Source organism: Acipenser ruthenus, chromosome 7 (assembly GCF_902713425.1).
Source record: "Acipenser ruthenus chromosome 7, fAciRut3.2 maternal haplotype, whole genome shotgun sequence".
In the NCBI taxonomy this organism is placed as follows: Eukaryota; Metazoa; Chordata; class Actinopteri; order Acipenseriformes; family Acipenseridae; genus Acipenser; species Acipenser ruthenus.
This window is the reverse complement of record NC_081195.1, coordinates 10,122,965-10,137,213: the sequence shown is the minus strand read 5'-3', so window position 1 is coordinate 10,137,213 and position 14,249 is coordinate 10,122,965. Positions and strand designations below refer to the sequence as shown.

Here is a 14,249-nt window from a genome sequence, read left to right as displayed (position 1 = left end):
ACGTGTTTTGTTTAATTTAATTAAAAAGCAAATAAACCGTGTGCAATACATCATGTAATAATTACTTCTGAGAAGAATGGCTGTGCCTAGTCAGAGGCACGAGATCACATGTTGATGCTCAGATTATCTTACAATAACACGTTTTTTGTTTATTGTTTGATTCGAAATCATTAAATAAATCACTAAAATTAAGTAGACTAGCATAACATTTATCGTCATAACCATCCATTAGACATACTCTGTCTAGAAGATTGTGTTATTTTGCTCGAAAACAAATCTTTTCCATGTAATAATAAAATACAGTACTAAAATATTTCTGTCGCTGCTGGTGCTTCCAGTGAATGTTTATGAAACTGTTTTTTTTAACTCCCACAGTAAGGTATGCTATAACCTTGCTGTGACGTTGTCATGTGACAGTGGTGTTTTCAACCTAATGCTGCCTCTTTGAAAGCTTCAGCGTCCCACGATTGCGCAGTGCACTCTCTGTAGTGGAAGGGCTGCACGATGGCTGGAAACGGAGCCCTTCTGCTGGGTTTGGTGGAGCAATTTGTAACCGGAATGCAGGACAGTAAGGCCGCTGATACAGTAACAGGTAACCGGTGTCAGTGAGTTCCGGCAGGACTGCTAATAATTCAGCGCATTGTCACGACCCAAAGTGTTACATTTGCATTTAGTGTGTGTGGGTGCGTGCAGGATGCTCCCAAAGTTTGCTTTCTGTAAATGCTAGAATGTGCTTCTTTGTAGGATAGCATCCCTTAGGAGCCAGTCGTGCATTAACTGGAACAACAGTTAATTGTGCTATAATATTAAAGTGGCTGTACCTGTTGCGTAGTGTCAAGTCATGACCACACTGATTTCCGGGCACCCTAAGGCCCGCACTCGTTATAATGTAAATATTAAACATGTTGACTGACTAACAGTAAGGGAAACATGTTTATGTAGCGGTCTTCTACATAGGGGTAATTCCAGCGTCCATCATATTTACCTTCAGTGTTGAAGACATTGACAGTTTGAGCATAAAAACAATCATTTTATTCTAGTTCTACAAGCATCTGTCAAGTAACCACCCTAAGGCTGTAAAAATAATGTGATATCTGTATAATGTGAAATAATGTATAATGTGATATCTTGTAACAATTGTAAGTCGCCCTGGATAAGGGCGTCTGCTAAGAAATAAATAATAATAATAATAATAAGTTTCAGACTCGACCATGTGAAAATACAGGCCATACAAATACAGTTACATACAGTATACGTTTTATAGTTGTAGTATTAGTGCATGTTATTATGTGTTCATTTTCTCTCTTTTAGGGGTGAAGAAAGGACAGTTTACCGTGTTAGAGCTGGTGGAAGTATTGGGGTAAGGAACAGTTTGAAAAACAAAATACTGTCTGTACATATACAAGTTCAGAAACAAGCACGGTTACAATTATCTTTAATGTGTTCATATTTACAAATTATATGATTTCTAAGTTTACAGTCATTGTACTAGTTTACAGTGCATGGTTGTCCTACTTTTATTTGCTTTGAAAATAGATATGGCGCATTATATCTAACCATGTACTGTTTGTTAATGATCTATTCTATTTTGTACTGTGATGTTCAGGCTGCACACCACTGACACTAATCCTAAATAAACGTGACCTTTAGAATATGTTTTCCAGAGCCAGTAGTGTGTGTTATTCATGCTCTTGTTTTCTTGTAATGTTGCCACTGTCACTCTCCCTCCACACCCCTCCTTGATTAAAATGAAAAATCACTGTTGCTGTCTTTTTTCTTTCTTCCTCTAGGTCAAGTTTAACAAGCTCTGAGCCTCGAACTAGGGGCCGTGGGATCCAGCTCCTCTCCCAGGTGCTGCAACAATGCTGTACCAGCCTATCGGAGAAAGAAGGTAGGGCAGCAGGGTCACACACAGTCACTCAAGGGCAGAGACTGATGTAGAAAGCAAGTCTAAGATTATCACATCGACAGATCTCAGAAACTATTCAGGGCTGGGTCTGGTGGCTCAGTCAGTGAGTATACCTGTATGGTACAATGTCTGCTTTCGAACACGTTCTGGACTAAGCTACTCTTTTCAGAATCTATCAAAGAAGATGTACAATATTTGCAGTACAGCAAATGCACAGACGTATTACATTTCTATATATTTGTGTTTGGATTTATATGTGCATTACCTATAGTGTTGTGATATTTGATACAATGCTTTGTATATTTTGCTTGATCATTTTAGTATAGCAGAGAGACAAGCACATCCACTGTGTCCCAATTTAATTGTACAGATGCCTGCAACCTAGAAAACAGAATCTTGCTAATCTACTATGAATTGCTTATGTCTAGACTGGGTCAGAACTGTGTAGTTCTGTTGCCATCTGCTCTCTTGTAGGGTGTATCAATGGCTAGTGAGAACACAAAGGGCCCTGCTACAGGACAAGCAGTGAATTGGTCAGTCTTTGCACACCTGTACTTGTGGGTACTATGTTTATTAACTATGGAAGAGAAACATTTTCCCTTAACCATTTCAGAGCAGTTTGAGCAGGGTCTTGACTGCTGGCAGTTGACTGTTTTATTATTTCAACAAGGTAGTTGCAGGCAAGTGGAATTTTACAGTTCCTGAGCTGCAGCAGTGAAGGAAACTCACTTCACGGGTATAAAGGCTGTAATGACTACCTGTATCTGTTTTTCAGTTCAGGTCCTGACAGCTTTTTATGAAAACAGACTAAAGGACCATTATGTGATAACGCCTCATGTCTTGCAAGGGCTCAAGGCCCTGGTGAGTATGTCTGCAGTATATGATTTCATATTAACTGAAGATTCATTAATCTTCTCCTCTTGAGATGACTGCCTTTCTCCCTTAATTCAAAGTAGGTGCTAAAATAATGCAGGGAATCCATGCCATAATCAATGTTAGAAAAATGTACAATTGTACTAACTTTGACATTTTGAAAGTGAAACAGCACCATTGCTTGCCTGAAATTTGTCTCTATTGTATAAATCACAAATATTGTTTCAAGTCAAATTGTTAATTGCTCTGTACGCAGAAATGCTAAATAAGGAATGTCTTTGTGCTGCAGACTCTGTGCCCGGTGCTGCCCACTGGACTGGCCGTCTCTATCTTGAAGTCTCTGTTTCAGGATGTCCATGTACAGGTGACAATTCACATGTGTTACCACTTTGTTATTTGGTCTGGATTTTGTTTGGTTTCTGAAGCTCATTTGAAGTAGCTTGCATATATTGTTGTACTCTCACTCTCACTCTCTCTATCTCTATCTCTCTATCTCTATCTCTCTCTCTCTCTCTCTCTCTCTCTCTCTCTCTCTCTCTCTCTCTCAGTCTCTGATGCAGACAGACCGGTCCTGTGTTTACAACATCCTGATCAATTTGATGGAGTCTCGCGAGGAGGGTGAGAGGATATGGAGGGGTGGGGGGGAGGATGAGTCAGGAAAATGAAATTATTAATAGTAAAAGCTGCTGAACTGAAACTCACTTGTCCTTGCATGAAAAATGAAAAATACAATTTAAAAAGATGCTTAGTTGATACAAGTCCCAACAATGATTTTTAAATGGGTTTTTTTTTGTATTTTTTTTTCTTTTTGATTGTTTTCCAGAGCTAAAGGGCCTGGGTGCAGATTTTGTGTTCGGTTTTGTCCAAGCGATAGATGGTGAGAAGGACCCCAGGAACCTGCTGCTGGCCTTCCAGATTGCCCAAAATATTCTGTACAGGAACTATGAGCTGGGTAAGCCCCTGTAGGTAGCTTTAATCAGGCTTAAGTTATAGAGAATAAGCAGGGTGAAATATCATTCAAAGCTTTTCAACTTAAAAGCAAGTTTTGATCTACCTTAATGGTATAACATTGTTACTTCTGTCTGTTGCAGGAAGTTTTACAGAGGAGCTGTTTGAAGTGACTTCTTGCTATTTCCCCATTGATTTCTATCCGGTTAGTGGCTCCTATTTTTACCTACATTGTGAAGGACCTGCTTGTTTTTCACATGGCTTCCGTGGTTGTGGTGACTAGCCCTGATGTGTAATAAATAAATATTCTGAATGATTTTGATGACTCATTCTATCGGTGGGAATCTAAGTGAAACAGGCCCTAATAGCTGTGTTTTTAGTATGCTTCCGTTGTGCCTTCATTTATATTATTAAAAGGGATCGCTGTATTGTAAAGCAGTAGCCTCCTCTGGATATTGAAATAGCAAGTTCAAGTGTAAGTTATTTCTTTTTTTTTAATTTTTTATCCAGCCTCCAAACGACCCCTATGGAATCAGTCGAGAGGAGCTGATTCTGAGCCTGAGGGCAGTGCTGGCTGGCACGCCCAGGTTTGCTGAGGTACCTGTGTGCATGGGATGTTTTTTGTGTACATGAGAATATGGGGTTAGGGAGGAGTTGGGTTGTGTACGTAGCTGCTGTTGGATATGGTATTACAACACCAAAGGTTATCTGTAGGCATATGCAAAATAGTGTAACTGAAGCCTTTATACAGTAGCTGTCATTGTTTTTTTTGTAACTCTATTTTGGTATTGCTTTTATTTGCTGGTTTCCTAGACTATGGTTAGCACTAATCTAGGTCATCTTACACTTTTATAAAAATTGAAAATCTACATAACATGCATTTAATACATCTCAAGAATTACAATGAAAGTGTTGATGCCTACCAGTCACACAAATGCAAAACACTGAATTTTCAATTCTGTTACTTTTGGTTTATAAGAAGTTGTTTGGAAGCATGTTATGAATACTTACATGCATGTTATGTTGGTTTTCAAAGTGATGGTAAAGGATTACAGTATGTATGTTAGTTTTACAGTGTTATGCAGCCTTTATTATGATGTTATGAATGTGTCATGCATCACAGAATGCTGCACTGCATCCAATTCAAATGAAGCGTTAACAATCGACTTGAAACAATATTTCTGATTTGTACAATAGAGACAAATTCCAGCCGAGCAATGGTGTCATTTTGCTTTCAAAATGTCAATTTAAACGGTGGAAATAGGTTTGGAAACTCCGCATCAGGGTTTAGAGTTTGTCAATTAAATAATACCTGAAGAGGTTTAATTGGTTAAGTGAAGTAATTAAACCTGTGGTTGTAGCAGATATCTGGGCTACATGTCCCTTGCTGTGTATTTCTCTGCCTAAACGAGTAGAAAATCTCCTAATAAAAAGTAACACAATATTTTGTGCTGTCAGTTCCTGCTGCCGCTGCTGATCGAGAAGCTGGATTCAGATGTGCAGAGCTCTAAGCTAGACTCCCTGCAGACGCTGGTAAACACACCACTCTCTGATTCACAGGCATGGGGCAGCCACTCTGTCTCCAGTGGGGATGCAGTAGGGGAGTAAAGGGGTGGGGCTGGACTGTGCAGAGCCTGTAAACAAGCCTGTTCAAAAAACACTTTCCTTTTATAACATATTGATTTAAATACCTCTAATGGAAAATAGGCAGTTCCTCTGTTTCTTCCAGTAACAGGTAGTCGTGAGCTGTATTGATATATACTCTTTCCCTTGTGTTTCAGGCAGCCTGTGCCGCTGGCTACGGACACAAAGAGCTGAAAGAATTCCTGCCGAGTCTCTGGTCATCAGTTCGCAGAGAGGTATGGGATCCAACTCTAAATTTCACTTTAGTACAACGATCATGAAAGTGGCAAGCATTGGACCTGTTGTGCTTAATGTTTACAAATTGTGGAGGCAGAACAGAGGCTTGTTCAGGGATTGCTTACTAATTGGGTCTCATTGCTCATGGTTGCTCCTTGTCCCTGCAGGTGTTCCAGACAGCTAGTGAGAAGGTGGAGAGTGCCGGCCTCTCTGCCCTGCGCTCCCTCACAGCTTGCCTGTCTTGCTCCGTCCTCGACTCTGATTCAGAGGACTCGCTCGACACCTTCCTCGACTTGGTTCTCAAAGGTAATGGAGCCGAACCAGCTGAAGTGTTTCTGAATGTTTCATCGGAGTTTGTTATTTCACTGATATTTGCTGTGTTCTGTTTCCCAGATTGCCAACACCACCTCTGTGAGCCAGACCTGAAGTTGGTTTGGCCGAGCACCAAACTGCTGCAGACTGCTGCCAGCGCCTCCTACAGGGCAAGTTATAAAATAACAGCTGCGGTGGTGCCATTGCTGCTGGAGCAGTACAACAACCACACACAGGTAAGGGAAGAGGGACTACTGCAGGAGAATCGCACCAATGCAGGATCTTTTTAGTTTATTTATTTTTAGTGGATATTTTAAAGTCCATTACTGGCTGTGTTTTCACATGTTCTGTAGTTAATGCTGTCACTTTCACTTGCAGAATGCTCAGCGGCGCACCCTGGTGGAAGTGTTACAGGGGTTCATCCAGCTCCCCTGGGGGAGCCACACTGAGGAGGGAGGTAACACATCTTTAAACCCAGTACATTCATTTTATTATTTTAGTTTTCATACATTCGTTTCCTACAATAATGTTGTCCACTCACTTGTTGCCTCAGATGAAAACCCTCTGACTGGTTACCGGCAGCCCCTGTGTGCCCTGGTGTTCTCAGCTCTCACAGAGTCAAGCCCCACACTGCAGACCGCAGCCGTTCAGACCCTGACTGCCCTGGGGACCCAGCCAGGTAAGGATTCCCCTGCACAGGTACACAGATCTGTCATGGTGACACAGCCACCGCCTGAATTCCAAGGTTACATTTAAAAAATAAATTAAATAGTCAAATGCTGCTAAATGCCTGTGTCCTTTAATTGAGCCTTCAGTTGTTGCAGTGTGTCTGTCAAGCAGTGTTTTTTCAGTTAACTAAAACGTAAATGGCCAAAAACAAAAAAATGAACATTTTCCTTAGAAATAGTAATAAAAATTGGAAAATGAAACTGAACGAAAAAATAAACATGAAAAAAACAAATATAGTTGTATTACTATCTCATGAAAATTATATATAAATAGCACAGCCAAGCTGCAATGACTGAGCCTTGATCGAACACGTGAGTAAACTCGCAGCTCTGGGTCCCTCCCGCATAGTGATAACAGGTCGTGGTATGATTTCACATTCAAGTATCCAGTTTATGTGCAGTTAAAAATGTCTGCAAAATCAACAAGCGGCAGACAAAGAGAGTACTCAGTCTGGGAGCATTTTGAGTACCTGGCGAGTATGTAGGCTATATATATATTTTTTTTTAATTATCTATTTATATGACGTAATATGCATTAATTGATTAGCCTTCTTAACTTTAGCCCTGTGCAATTAGACATTTACTGTAAGGAAAGTTGGGTTTATGTTTTCTTATAATATTGCAGTATTTTAATATTGCGTAATGTCAGTTGGCAACATGGAAAAACAGCACCATTGTGTTGTAGGCCTCGCTGAGTGGGGTCTAGTGGTAATGTGTGAGAGGCGAGACCGCTGCTGTTTTTAGCGTTGGAGCGGGATTTACATTAACTATGTGTCCATTTTTAATCACCCTACTCCTAAGTGTGGATGAATGTGTTTGCACTGTCAAAAAAGAGATCTGGAATGAAGTGATATATTTTGTATGCAGCAACTCTGCATTAACCTAAAATTGAAAAGATACTGAAACCTGTTTTGTTTTTTTTTTCTAAAACTGAAATATCGCTTTCAGAATTGAGTTAACTAAATAGAAGCAAAATAATAATCTTCCCAACTAATTAAAAACTGAAACTGAATTGAAATGCTGAAAGTGAAAAAAAACTCCTGTCAAGGAAATGTGTCTCAACACAAACATTTTTTATGCTGTGTTGCAACACTAGTATTCAACCAGGCAATGTAATCTATGGGGCTAGAGGTAGGACCTTGGTGCAGAGGATTAGTAAGCAGGGTTTGCTTTGGGTACTCCCACTTCATCCCTGCTCTTGTGTTCCAGGCCTGCTCTCTGGGGAGGATATTGATCTTGCTGCTGATCACCTGACTCGACTGGTCCTGCGGGAGGAGGAGCCACAGACCTGGTGGGTTTGCCAGTGACAGGCCTGAGTGAAATACATTGTGGGGGAGTCTGCCGCCTGCTTATAAATGTGCTATGTGTACAGTTGAGTGGGCAGTTGTTGTGCCATCCGTGTGGGCATGGATAGTTATTGTGCTATTTGTGTGTGTGTGTGTGTCTTATACTTGAGTGGGTAGTTACAGCTTTTCTCTTGTTACCCCCAGCTCCGCAGCGATGGAAGCTGCTGGCTCTCTGGCTCGTCTGCATCCCACCGCCTTCGCCTCCAGGATGGTCCCGGCTCTAAAACAAGAGATCGTCTCGGGTAAGTTTGGGGGTGGATTTGTTTGTCATGGAGTGGAGCAATAAGGGGGCAGATATTTATAATTTTGGGGCTTGAGAATAATGGTACCAGTGACTATCTGGGAGACTTGCTCTGTAATTTCCTTTCTTCTCATAGAAGCAATGGAGGAGTGCGAGGGCCGTCCCACTGCACAATCCCAGCAGGCTCTGCGGCAGCGCAGTCTGAAGGCTCTTTCGACAGTATCAACTCATCCCAGCCTCGTCCAGGAGACTGTGCCTATCATACTGCAGGCCCTCTGCGTCTCTCACAAAGGTAAAGATCAAGTTCCTCGGGAGAATATATCTATAAAAGGATTCTGAGCTGAAGCTGTTCAGCTAATTTTCTGTACCTATCTGTCTACAGGAAGTGCCAGTTTTGAGCTGGAGGAAGTGGTGTCTGCATGTCGGAGCCTACAGCAAATCACAGAGCTTGCCAAAGACAGTGAGGAGAGCGGCCGCTACTTCCACCAGACTGTCATCCCACGCTTGCTGGGGCTGGTAGTGCAGGCCTCCCTACAGGGTATGTGAACCGAACTCAAACTCCATACATTCACCGCTAACACGAAAGTAAGCATTTACATGTTACCAATTTTAATTTGAATTAATATTTTTATCTTAATTGAATTAATTGTCCATGCCTAGGTGGGGGTGCCCCAAACCCCCTGATAGAGGAGAGGGTGCTGTCTGCTATGGTTCCTATCTTCAGTACTGCTTGTGGCTGCCTTCACACACAGTGAGTTACTGCGCTTGTTAGAATATTCTTGGAGAATATTCTGTTGGTAGGCCTGCTAAACCTTTGATTCCTGTCTGCAGGCTGGCCGCCCACACTACGTCCCTCGTTCTCTCCCTTTTTCTGGATGGAGATGCCTCCTTCCTGCCTGAGAACAACTTCCCACTGCAATTCCAGCTGCTGAAGGTGAGGAACTACATGCCTCTCGCTTTTCAAATAGGCACTGTTTACCTGAGTACAATATAAACTTCTAATCCTTGCATGCATAACTAAAATGGTAACGCTGAATTTGAATAACCATGTGAAGGAAAACAATAGGGCCTGTCATGCTCTGACAGTTTAAACCACATTTGCTGTTGATGCAAATGTAGTTGCCTGGGAGGTGTAACTGTTTAATGCTCTGATTTCCAGGAGCGATCTAACGGCTGGCCACAGACTCAGCTGGTGTGTCTCCTGATGGCGTGTGTCTGTTCATTGCCTAAGAGTGTAGGTTCATTTCCTTTAACAGTCCGCATCATACACAACAGGGTGTAGCTCGTAGAGAGTAACGATTCATGCTATTGTAGGTGGAAGTTCCCAATACTGACCGCCTCTTGAGCGAATTGGAGGAGCTGAGCTGTTCCTGTGTCCACCCCTTCACCCACACATCGGCAGCAAAGTGTTTCGCTGGACTGGTCAACAAACACCCAGCAGGTAAGAGGGGAGCAGTGACCCCTGGCTGAGAATCAAGACAAATATTTGCAACATGCTATGACGATCTATTTGTTTCCAAAGCTAAACATCAACTGTATAACTGTAAATACTCAATAATCAGGTAGATAGCTTAAACAGTTTTTCTTTATAGTCCTTCTATGTACTATTACAGCCTCTTGCGCAGTATGTACCTGAGATTAAAATGGGAAGAGTAGCCCAGAACTGGCCCTTTTGAGAAGCCCTCTCCTGAGACTAGCTTTGTTTTCTTGTTATAGGGGAGCAGCTGGACTCTATTTTGAAGCGATCTGTGAAGAGGATTGAGTCTGGATTGGGCAGTGACTCGCCAAACAGAATGCAGGTTTTCACTCTGCTGCTTTGGGTAAGATACTGGTCAACTGTCCTTTTTTTTGTTTTTTGTTTGTATTCGGCAGCAGTTCAAACCTAATGGTTGTGGGTATGTGCTGGAGAAGAGAAGGTGTGAGCTGTGCTGTGCTGGTTATTTGAGTCTTTTGTTTCCCAGGTGTCCAAGGCACTCCTCCTGAGGTATCACCCCCTGTCCACAATACTTACTGATAAGGTAAGAGGAAAGTTCCTGTAAGCAGTGTACTTGCCTATTTCCTGTTTGTGCTCTTTACTTTCTTCATTTTAGTAATCCTATACCAATTTTCTTCCTCTAAGGATAGTCCCATTTTGTTGCAGATTGATCAAACATAAGTGTTGCAGTGAATAAACTAAGGAAACTCAAACACATTACTATTTTGTAGCACTAGGTGTCACTAGATTTCCTTACCAAGCTTCCAGTTTGCCCTTTTGAAATAGCAATTTACATTAGATCATAGGCACAGCAAGTGGGGTACAGTGTGCTGCAGGCTAAATACTCATAGTTCAAATACATGTTCACTGTTTGCCAATATAGAGCAGTGCACTGAAACTAGGATTCTGTGTAAAAGCTTGAGTGAAGGCTTGTGAACCTGGAGCTGTCCCTTATCATTCCAGCTCCTGTCTCTCCTGGTGGACAGAGAGCTGGGTTCCCTGGCTGCTGATGGCTTTGCCCTTCTGATGAACGACTCGACGGATGTTTTAAATCGAGCGTGCCATGCTGATGTGCGCATGATGTACCGGCAGAGATTCTTCACTGAGACGGCACCCAAATTAGTCCTGGGGTTCAACTGCGCCCCAGAAGGTAACAGAGCAGAGAAGCATAGCAAACCTCTCATGGGACACATGAAATGTGTTATATTACTATGTATGCATGCCTTTTAATAAGAGGATATTTCTTTAGGAATGTATAGTTTCTCCTAAGAAGTATTTAAAAATATGAATACCAGATTATAAAGTCACAACTGTACACTTGCAGGTATTGTTATAGCTTTGTGGTTGTAATACTGTCTCTTTAAGTACTATAGAAACAAGATATTGTAGCATATTTACAAACTAGGTCATAACAGAAAAGTAACGAAAGCCATAAATATCTGACATTTTATAGGAGCTTCATAAATCTGTATTAAGATAATGTCAGCTGTGCAGATTTTTTTAGAAATAAAGTAGGGTTTGGTCAGCAGTTATTCAGAACAAAGTCATATGATATTACAGCAGTGAACTTATTTCTGTACAAATTGATTTTGTCGTTCCAGTATGTTACTGTTTGACATGTGGGTCTTTTTTTTTCTACAGAAAGGAAATCCAGCTACTTGAAGGCCCTGTCCCACATCCTCAACAGTTTGCCCAGGCAGGTCCAGATCACCGAGCTGCCCTCTGTGAGTATTGATTGAGGGAATCATGGGCTGTCACAATCGCCCTGGATAAGGGCGTCTGCTAAGAAATAAATAATAATAATAATAATTAACTCTGGTGTTCTGCTATGTGGTGAAGTGTAGTTTATACTTCATTGGACACAGTAGTGAGAAAGGGAATTAAAGCTTGGGAGCTTAAGGTAATTGTGCACTTCCTCAGGGAATACTTTTATGACTCCCAGTGAGTAGCAGTTTGAGCTATTTCAGGTTTTCTTGTGAGCCTCAATTGTAGGTGACCTGCCCTAAAGGTATGTGGTGTGTTTAATTAAACTTGTACAAAAAATTGGAATGACTCAAATTGCTGTGCAATAGGATTCCTTTATTATACCCTGCTCACTGTTTAACCATTGGAATAGGGGATACATTTTAAACAAATACAATGTTGGTGTCTTCTATATTATTTCCTTACCTAGTTTTAGTTTCAGCCCCCCTTCCCCTCCATAATCTGCTTGCCACTTTCTCATTGTGAAAACCATTTTGTTACTATTGCCTTTACAGCAAAGGAATGCTCTGGATGTCTTTTACAAGCTCTGTCAGCTTAAGGAAGAAAGTAATTAAAAATGCTTTTTTTAATCACGATTTTGGTTTCATAGCACACCCCTACGGTTTAGTCCATTTCAGTCAGTAGTTCAATCATTTTGGAAAATGTTGGATTGGAAAGAGGGGGTATTGGAGCACTATATATTGAGTGTTCTATTAATCTTTTTTTCTGCTTTCTCAGATACAGTTCAATCTTTTATTCAGTGACAGTAATTTAGCCTGTAATGAACTGTAATTCAGGGTTTTGCTAATCAGTTCGCTAGCCTACCTCTGTTGTTCAATACAGGGGTCAGTATACATTGTTCTGTGAGGTGCTGGAGGCTACATTGGGTTTTCTCTCACTATCTGCAGCTCCTGCCCCTCCTCTTGGAAGCACTGTCTTGTCCAGACCATGGTGTCCAGTTGTCCACCCTGTCCTGCCTACACCCCCTCCTCCTGGACACCCCGCAGGTCATGACCTCACACCTGGAGACCCTCCTCAGCCGACTCCTGGGGCTGACCGCCAGCCCAGCTATGGTAGGGTGCCTGTTGCTTTTGTACAGTATATTTTAATTGTCTATATAGCACAATGTCCTATAAAATACACTATCCTAGTGGAAACTGCTGTATTACTTGTGGGTTGGTGTGTAATTGTATATCGCTTGTGTAGTTAATGGAGTGATTTCTTTTTTTTTGTGCTGGATTTTATAACCGGTTTAGAAGGTGTTGCCGATACCAATTAACCTACCATTTGGTTTCACAAATGGCAAACTTCTAACATAGATGTAGAAAATGGTGTTGATCAATCATATCCACTTGATAAATACACACTGTAGGTTACAACTCAAGAAGACAAAAATAAACCCAGTGTCAAAATAGAGACCACTTGATCATTACAGTAGTTTCGAAACTGTATCTGTTTGTGTGGAGAAAGGAGTTGCTAGTTTTGTACAGTAGAAAAGTTTTCTGTTTGTCTCCCCACAGAAAGTTCGGATCACATCTCTGCAGTGCTTGAAGGCACTAACCAGGCTCCCTGAGCATGTGGTGAGTCTCTGTCCCCCTCGCTCCTCTTTAGAAGCGAGGGCCATTTCTGTTTTACTGTAAACTTCTGTCGTATACATTAGTCTGTCTAAACCTAAGTTTGTTACATTCTGTTTACATTTTCAACAGTAAAACATTAATGTATTTTGAGGGTGAAGACAATTGTAAACCCTTAACACTTGAACTCTAAAGTGAGTGTTCGCTGCCTCAGGTGCTGCCGTCCCGCCCGCGGATCCTGCGTGCTCTGGCTGTGCCGTTGGGTGATAAGAAGCGGCTGGTGAGGAGGGAGGCAGTGCTTGCGCGAGGGGAATGGTGAGTAACAATAATAATACATGAAGCTTCTTTCGTGATCAGCACATTGCTCATTGTAATGGAGTAGTGGTTAGGGCCAAGGGACTCTTGACCGTAGGGTCGTGGGTTCAGTCCCTGGTGGGGGACACTGCTGCTGTACCCTTGAGCAAGGTACTTTACCTAGATTTCTCCAGTAAAAACCCAACTGTATAAATGGGTAATTGTATGTAAAAATAATGTAATTGTATGTAAAAAATAATGCGATATCTTGTAACATTTGTAAGTCGCCCTGGATAAGGGTGTCTGCTAAGAAATAATAATAATAATAATAATAATAATCCTTTGCTGAGGAGATATATGCCATCTGAAATATTTCTTTTCTCCAGGTTTTTGCTGGGAACCCCAGGAAGGTGAAATGGCACCTGGGAGATTTCTTGTAAAATGGATAATCTGACTAGGAGGCCCTGGGAGTTGGGAGGGCTGCTTGGATGCCCCCGTCTCTTAACCCATGTCCAGACTCACTGTGACTCCGGACCCAGGCCTCCAGGGCCTTGCTGCACCAGAGCCTTTAACCTTATTAATATCTATAATTAAAACTTTTTATTTTATCTGCCATTCATAAAGAAGCACATGAAGACCGCACGACTAAGTGAAGTGTGTTTACTTTCAAGTGCCCCAGGCCCAACTGTGGGAACTTTTTACATGAAAAAAGTATTTGTTTTAAACTCATGAGCACAGCCAAGGAATTTAGCAAGTACTGTAAATCCATAAATATTTGCGACCAAAATATTTGGCGAATCCCACCATTAAAACCTATTTTGCTCCAGAAATATTGGCAACATGTTGCAATATACGAAGTATGCGTTGTTAGTGGAATTAGATACTTGTGCCAAAAATGTTTTTTTTTTCATGCATGAAAAACACATCATAAATTGCAAATATTTATG

General features: G+C 41.5%; 1 protein-coding gene across 2 annotated transcripts; it reads left to right on the top strand.

Moving 5' to 3' along the window:
• The first annotated feature begins 201 nt into the window (after positions 1-201).
• LOC117416050 (MMS19 nucleotide excision repair protein homolog) lies at positions 202-13,944 on the top strand. Of its 2 annotated transcripts, none has more exons than XM_034027079.3 (31): positions 202-592; positions 1,312-1,360; positions 1,791-1,891; positions 2,685-2,770; positions 3,072-3,146; positions 3,331-3,400; positions 3,606-3,734; positions 3,874-3,935; positions 4,241-4,327; positions 5,189-5,263; positions 5,512-5,589; positions 5,758-5,896; positions 5,984-6,138; positions 6,281-6,359; positions 6,456-6,581; positions 7,840-7,921; positions 8,121-8,218; positions 8,357-8,509; positions 8,600-8,755; positions 8,878-8,968; positions 9,049-9,151; positions 9,377-9,451; positions 9,532-9,658; positions 9,934-10,037; positions 10,179-10,235; positions 10,655-10,841; positions 11,333-11,415; positions 12,343-12,507; positions 12,955-13,014; positions 13,223-13,323; positions 13,689-13,944. In XM_034027079.3, exons 1-31 carry the CDS (start codon positions 505-507, stop codon positions 13,714-13,716), a joined length of 3,069 nt encoding a protein of 1,022 aa, XP_033882970.2. In that variant the 5' UTR covers positions 202-504; the 3' UTR covers positions 13,717-13,944. The 2 variants fall into 2 exon arrangements, with proteins under 2 accessions (XP_033882970.2, XP_033882969.2); XM_034027078.3 differs by having other exon boundaries at positions 8,354-8,509.
• The last annotated feature ends 305 nt before the right edge of the window (positions 13,945-14,249 follow it).

Coding starts and splice junctions, on each gene's coding strand:
- LOC117416050 (XM_034027078.3), top strand. CDS start 505: ATGGCTGGAAACGGAGCCCTTCTGCTGGGTTTGGTGGAGCAATTTGTA. Junction 9,659..9,933: donor GGTCAACAAACACCCAGCAG/GTAAGAGGGGAG, acceptor TTCTTGTTATAG/GGGAGCAGCTGGACTCTATT. Junction 13,015..13,222: donor CCAGGCTCCCTGAGCATGTG/GTGAGTCTCTGT, acceptor TCGCTGCCTCAG/GTGCTGCCGTCCCGCCCGCG.